The 7,634-nt window shown below is 33.9% G+C and overlaps 1 protein-coding gene across 1 annotated transcript; it reads right to left on the bottom strand.

The window, feature by feature from the left end:
* Positions 1-696: 696 nt before the first annotated feature.
* Positions 697-5,803, bottom strand: LOC111721298 (C-X-C motif chemokine 10-like). The gene is made up of 4 exons (XM_023505715.2): positions 5,692-5,803; positions 3,934-4,072; positions 2,127-2,207; positions 697-1,759 (listed from the first exon to the last, which is right to left on the bottom strand). Exons 1-4 carry the CDS (start codon positions 5,762-5,764, stop codon positions 1,711-1,713), a joined length of 342 nt encoding a protein of 113 aa, XP_023361483.2. The 5' UTR covers positions 5,765-5,803; the 3' UTR covers positions 697-1,710.
* Positions 5,804-7,634: the final 1,831 nt, after the last annotated feature.

Below are 7,634 nucleotides of genomic sequence, written 5' to 3' on the forward strand. Positions count from 1 at the left end.
TCTGGCTGGTTGGCTATAGCATCCTACCAGAAATCCTGGCTACAAGATAATTATAGCTAAGATTCTAAGGTTTCATGAGGATCACCTGAATCTGAACTGGGGCATTCAAACAACACAGAGCAGAAAGAAATAGCCCCAGGCCCATTTACCCAGCCAGGGTGAAAGAGGGAGGACAGGGAAAGGAACTCCTCTTCTTATGGGTTCAGTTCATGGCACTCACAATGTGGATGAATGTCCAGTCTAGTCTTTAATAATACAAAAATATGATATTTTACATGTTGGGAAAATATCACATTTTAAATATGAGAGATCTTAAGACTAAGAAGATTTTGGAAATAATGCTGCCCTTGACCATGTCTACATAATTTTAGATTGTTCCCAAAATGGAAACAACTCATGATATTAAAAAACTCAGTGTGAGAGAGCTGTGATTTTTTTCATCATGAAAAATTAGAACTTCTACCATAAACCAGGGCCTCTTAAACTTTTCCCACTCATAATCCTTTGTCACCTGAGAAATTTTTGTGACTCTGGGTATATAGGTATATAACATAGTTACACAAATCAAACATTTACTGATAATAAATCAAAACTTCACAATCTCCACATTCAGTTATGTGACCCCATATGTGAGGTTACAACTCACAGTTTAAGAAACTTTGCCATAAACAATCATGATCTTTGAGTGACTAGTAGGAAAGAAAGAATTTATCACAATTAAGTAAAACATCTGCTTTTGTTTATTGAAGAACAGCACATGAGTGATACACTTCAGAAAAAAATCATTTATGTTAGAATTGTTTACTCCTTGATTTGTAGCAAACACATCATAGAAGGCAAGAGATCTGTAAAATAAGCTTAATTATAAATAATCCTGATTGCTCTGAATTTGATTCTGGGATGTTTCTTTGTAGGATGTTAAATGTAGGCTTGGAAAAGACCTCTAGGCTATCTCATCAATTCCTTCAGTTTCAGAGATAAGAGATTTGATGCCAGGAAATTGCAGCGATTTCTTCAGGATTATATTGGAGATAACCATCGTGGGAAGGATTTCATTCCAAATAATTGTCTTCAGAGTCATTATGTTTTACCACACAACCCTGGCATGATGCCAGTGCCAATAGCACAACACAATCAATTGGCTTTTCTTTGCTACAGTTGACTAAGGTAGAGAGAATTTTTAGGTTTAACAAGTCCTGATCTTTTTAATCTAGTCTGTGCCCAAGAGGTTTAATTGCCCATTACTTTGTGAAGACAATCCAATTATAATTATGTGAATTCCCTGGGCAATTTTCTCTCCTTCTAATTTCAGAAATTCATGGTGAAGAAAAGATTCCTTGCTTCCTTTCCTAACTCTTGCCAGCTGCTCCAATTTGATATTTAAGCTGTGATTTCATTTGAAGGAAAATCTTTCTTTGAAAACTGGGGGGTATGAAGGGTCATCCTTACATCTAGTACTGATTAAGATTGATATGAAATAACCTTTATATCTAATAAATTTATTTACTAATGTTAACTAAAGATATGCAAATCAAGTACTTGTTTGCTTCTTTAGAGAGACGCCAACATGTTGCTGAGTTGCTTCAGAAAGGTCATTTTGGCAATTTGTTTCTAAGAAGAAGTTCCTGAAAAGATGCTTTTATTGGAATTTTTAAAAATAGTAAAAGAAATGAGAATTCTTATTGAGAAGAAAAATGAACTCAGATGATCTTAAAAGTGTTTCCAGCTTTTCTTCTTTTCTGTTGAGGTAGTTTTCAATCTATGGAGCAAATAAATCAATACTAATTAGTAAATGAAGCCACTAGTTTCATTTCATAAACTGTTTTGCTCTTCAGATTGTTAGATCTGTTCACAACTTTACTAACAGTACAATTGTATCTCAATTTTCCCACATCCCTTTTCAGTTTTATTAGTCAGTCTCATAGGTGTAAGACAGTACCTATTCTTTTAATTTGCATTTCTCTAATCAATAGTGATTTAGAGTATTTTTTCATGACTGACTATATCTAGCTTTGATTGCTAAAAACTGCCTGTTTGTATCCTTTGACAATTTATAAATTGGGGAATGACTTGAATTCTTATAAATTTGACTTAATTCTCTATATATCTGAGAAATGATTTCCAACCTCATTGAACTCTGTAAGACAGATTTTATCCATTTGCTCTTTGGATTCACACAAATTTTTTTCCCATTCTTCAAAAGTAATCTGAAAAAAAAAACAGAAAAAAACAAATCTTCAAAATGGTTTTTTTTCCCAATCTTAAATGTCATACCTTTGTCTAATGACAATTTGGTGGAGAGAAACAAGGTGAAATTGGATGATGGTTAGACTTTGGATTGCAGCAAATGGTCAGGAAAATAAAATAAAAAGGATTCCTTCTATAAATTATTTATGAAAAAAAATGAGAAGGGAGGAACTGTCTAGCACAGCACAGCACCACGTCTTTATCAGAAGGTTACAGTACTTCCAGTCAGTGACATTAGACACAATCTGTATGTGTGTATGTGTGTGTGTGTGTGTTCGTATGTATACAATTACCCCTTCCACATTGGGACCTTCCTAATTGCAGTTTAGATATATCATGGGTTGGCATAAGAAATTAAATAGGAATTTTGAGGGGAGGGTTGTGGAAGCTGCAGATAACATGCAAAGGCCAGCAGATAATGCAAAGAAAGTTTAGAAACCCAGAAATATATAAAAAATATATACAGTATTATATAATATCAGCATATTTTTATCTTTTAATACCATTATAATTCAGATTTCTCTGATATGATACACACACACATATATAGGCATGTATAATTATCCCTTTCATGTGTATATATGTGTATATGTATATATGTGTGTATATATATATATATACACACAGATACACACACAAAGAAGTCAATATGTTTCTTTTTTTAAAGTGGAATACAAGGAGAAAAAAGGTTCTTAGTAGATTATAGGAGAAAAGGACTAAATTTACAGAGACATGGAGGTCTTGCCAAAGAGACAGCTGTTATGAGAAAGTAGTGTTTGTATGGAAAGTTTATAGAATGATGGAATTTTGGACCTACAAGGTTATCTTGGAGATCAAACAATCCAACCCTTTCATTAAAAATTTTCATAGTGTTGTAGATGTAAAGTGATGTGGGAGTTAGGAGTGATATATAGAGTTCAGAGGTCAAGCCTCTCACTTTGCTGATGAGAAAACTGAAGCCAGAGGAATGAGATGGAAAGCTTGGAGATCGACCTTGTACAGATTAGGAAGCTCATGGTGAATGAGCAATTTGTCTAAAGTCCTACAACTTGGAATTGGAGAGTCAGGTCTTCTGAGCTGAGATACAGTGCTTTCAAGAAGGAAAGTACTTTGCTCCATTTTATAGAACTGGAATTAAGACCCAGCTCTGTCACTAACTCTTGCTGTCAAGGCTGCCCTTGAATAAAAGATCAAAGTTAACTGATTGCTGGCCCTTACTTGAAGCCTTTCCATTTGGGTAGTATCAGCTCAAGCTTATGCTCTGCTGTCATAGCCTTGGAGAACAAGGAACACCTCCAAACCAAAATGAGGCATATGAGTAGGACTTTAGTAGTTGAGAACAGTATTATTCTTACTTTCTTTTTTCTTTTTCTTTTCCATTTGGAAAACATATTATTTATTTTTTAACATTCTAAATACAACTTTCTGGTACATGGGAGTTTTGACAGAAGCTCAGAAGACTATTTATCAAAGAACAGCAGATAACAATGAGAAATTTCTGTTTTCTGACATCAGAGAATAGTGGGGAACCAAAAAAACTCCAAAGCTTGAGACATACCATAGAACACAGTAATCTTGGAAAAGCCTTTACTTTGGGAAAATGCACGAGAAGCTTAGCTATCATAGACTCCATTTTACTTAATGAAATTAGGAAAAGAGAAATCTATTTTCTTACTTGCAACTTACATGAATTCTGGTTTTTTGCAATATTCCGTAGGTAGATGGATAATCACTGATATAATTTCTTCTGAAGGGATGGCCTCAGTTGATAACTTCTGGCAAAAGCATTTGTTGATGCCACTTTTGATCATTACAGTGTCTAAAGCTATAAAAAAAATACCCAAGCATCCAATTTATTCCCATAGTTATATCTTAAAGAAATGAATTACATCCCAGACAATCAAAAATTAGAAATGTTAAAGAGTTCTGCTTCTGATTCCATTTCTTCTCAGTTTTAAACCCCAGTCATAATACTTAAAGTCTTAATTTAAAAAAAAAAACTTTAGAAGAAAAATTAATTCCTCTAAGGCATTTCATTTTTTCAAATTGTATGACCAACTATTTCTTTTTTTTTTTTTTATTTAATAGCCTTTTATTTACAGGATATATGCATGGGTAACTTTACAGCATTAACAATTGCCAAACCTCTTGTTCCAATTTTTCACCTCTTACCCCCCCACCCCCTCCCCTAGATGGCAGGATGACCATTAGATGTTAAATATATTAAAATATAAATTAGATACACAATAAGTATACATGACCAAAACGTTATTTTGCTGTACAAAAAGAATCAGACTCTGAAATATTGTACAATTAGCTTGTGAAGGAAATCAAAAATGCAGGTGGGCATAAATATAGGGATTGGGAATTCAATGTAATAATGGTTTTTAGTCATCTCCCAGAGTTCTTTTTCTGGGCATAGCTGGTTCAGTTCATTACTGCTCCATTAGAAATGATTTGGTTGATCTCGTTGCTGAGGATGGCCTGGTCCATCAGAACTTGACCAACTATTTCTATGGATATTATAAAATGATGAGTTTCCTGTCACATATAATCCTAAATGATGAGGTTTTAAAATTTTAATTTCTGGTGTATTGTATAGGGCTATCTAATTTCTCTAGGACTACTTCATGAAGATATGCTTAAGGTTTATCATCAGATTACAGGACTTACTATTTATAATTTTGTAAAACTCTAGATTATTTTCCCCCTCTTTCCTTTTTGATACTTATTTTTGATAATATTACATTTTGGTTACAATAAAACAAATGAACCTGAGTAAACCAAGTTGTGAATTTGTGTAACCATAACATATAATTCAAAACATTCCATTTAGGCTGTTACCAAGAGTGCCCCAAGAGCAGTGATTTGCAACTGAAAATTTCAATAACTGATAGTAAAGGTGTATATTGGATCCTGTTGTTGCATGTTGAAAGATGATTTGTTTGTTTGTTTGTTTCGCTCCTTTTCTGTCTTCCTTCTCCTTCATCTACAAAGTGACTCCTGAAGTTTAAGCAACTTCCTGAAATACTTACTTTTTTGGGAAGCACTTTGAGCCCTAAGAGAAACTTGTTCATTTTAGTCTTAAATGAATGGTATTCTATCCAGTAGGGCAGCTACATGGTGCAGTGCTGGATCTGAAATCCGTAAGACCCATTTTCATCAGTTCAAATCTGGTCTCAGACACTTACTAGTAGGTTGACCCTGGGCAAGTCACTTAACCCTGTTTACCTCAGTTTCCTCATCTGTAAAATGAGCTGGAGAAGGAAATGGCAAACCACTTCCACTAGGTTTCCCAAGAAATCCCCCCAAATGGAGTCATGGAGAGTCAGACAACAAAATTCTATCTAGTAATGGAATGCAATGACACTAATATATCTTGCTTAGCCAATTTTAACTTTTTTTCAAAGGGATACTCAGAAAAACATAAATGAATATTCTTACCTGGATCTGAAGAGCTTGTGGTGATCACCAGCATACCAAAGATCAGAAATATAGTTGTGAATGACATTATCATTGCTAGGAGAAGGACTCAGACTTGATTAACAACTCTGAATCTAATCTGTTCTCTCTTCAGGAACAGTGCCTCCTATTTATTTACCACTCTCAAGGATCCTCCCACTGCCCAGGTTTCTAGTGGACTGAGTCATCAGTCTTTGAAGCTTAAAAATGTCATTGCTAAGCTTGTTTTTTTCTTAAGTGTCCTTCACAAACTCCATGACATTGCTGCAGGTCATTGTCAACATGAATTACTATTATTGCATTTTTTTCCCATATAGACTGTGGCTCCATGGAATATAGTAGAAAGTTCTAAAAAAACAAAAACAAAAGTAAGGGCTTTTAAGGAAAAGAAGCAAGAAAGTTATTCCATAATAGATTTACCGTTTCATGTGCAATCATCTTTTTTATAGCATTACATTATGGAAATGCTTGTTTTGTTCCATAAATTAAAAATAAAATCAATTTAAATAATAAAAAAAGAAATTCTAAAATTTAAACCCATGTGCCTAGTATATCAAGTTAATGAATATAGCAAGGGAAATTGGAAGTCTTTGATTAAGCCTTTTGACCATCTATTCAGAGTTTGCCTAAAGGAAACTAGCTTAGTGCAGTGAATTGAATTCTGAAACAGGAACAAGGAAGATCTGAGTTCAAATCAAGCCTAAAACAGTTAGTTAGGCATGTGGCCCTGAGTAAGTCACTTAATCTCTTTCTGCCTCCTTATGCCTACAAAATAGGAACAGTACTAGTACCTACCTGCCAGAGTTGTTGTTGTAATTGGGAGAATTAAAAGAAATATTTGGCAGCTTTAAAGCTCTACAAAGATAGATCCCAATTAGTGACCATGAAATAGTTACATTTATTTAAATTCACACTATTCAAAATTATAATTACTGAAAATGTAGTAATTGGTTTGTGCCCAATAAATGTATGAAATGCAATTTTGACTAATGAGCCCTTTTTAAAGGATTTATTTTTCATAGGATTTTTCAAGACTTGACTCTATAAATGCTAGCAATTATTAATATTATTATTATTGCAATTGTTATTATTGTTGCAGTATTATTGTTATAGTAGACAAGGTTCATTTTCCTAATCACATTTGTCCATCTCTTCTTAGCCCAATAAAAGCTATTTTTCTTCCATTCCCATTGAAAACATCTAATGCCAATGATTGGAGACACAATAGCTCTTATAAAAGGTTGGGAACTATGCTGACCAGGTTCTTCTATCTCACAGTTTATTTCCTAAGTAGTTCATAGAAGACATCTTTTTTTTTTTTTATCACCTCCTGACCATCTGCTGGACATCTAGGTGTTACAGTAGATAGAGCACCTGGAGTCATGAAAACCTGAATTAAAATCTGACTCCAGACAATCACTAGCTATGTGAATTTGGGCAAGTCACTTCTCTCTTTTTGCTTCAGTTTTCTCATCTGCAAAATGACCTGGAGAAGGAAATGGCAAACCACTCCAGTATTTTTCCCAGGAATACCCCAAATGGGGTCATGAAGAGTTCGACATGACCAGAAAACCATCTGCAATAATCTATGGCTCAGACTCTAGCCATTATTTAATTCCACCTTGTCTCATCCTTATTGGACAATGGTGTGGCATTTAAGATCGAAAAGGAACATTTTGAGGATTACTTTTTCTAACTTTTTATTTTTTTCAGGTTCTTATTGAAGAATGGGAAAAATATGTATGTATACAAAGAAGAATTAGATAAAACCTGCCATAAAAAGCTAAATAAGGTCAATCATATATCATTTGCTTACAGATTGGAACACTGTTCCTCGGGGATTTAAAATTGTTACTCACATTAGTCTCCTCAAATGAGGGCTGCAAAGTATATATTTTGATTCAGAAATTTTTTGTGGTCACTTA

This window comes from Sarcophilus harrisii, chromosome 6 (genome assembly GCF_902635505.1).
Source record: "Sarcophilus harrisii chromosome 6, mSarHar1.11, whole genome shotgun sequence".
Classification (NCBI taxonomy): Eukaryota; Metazoa; Chordata; class Mammalia; order Dasyuromorphia; family Dasyuridae; genus Sarcophilus; species Sarcophilus harrisii.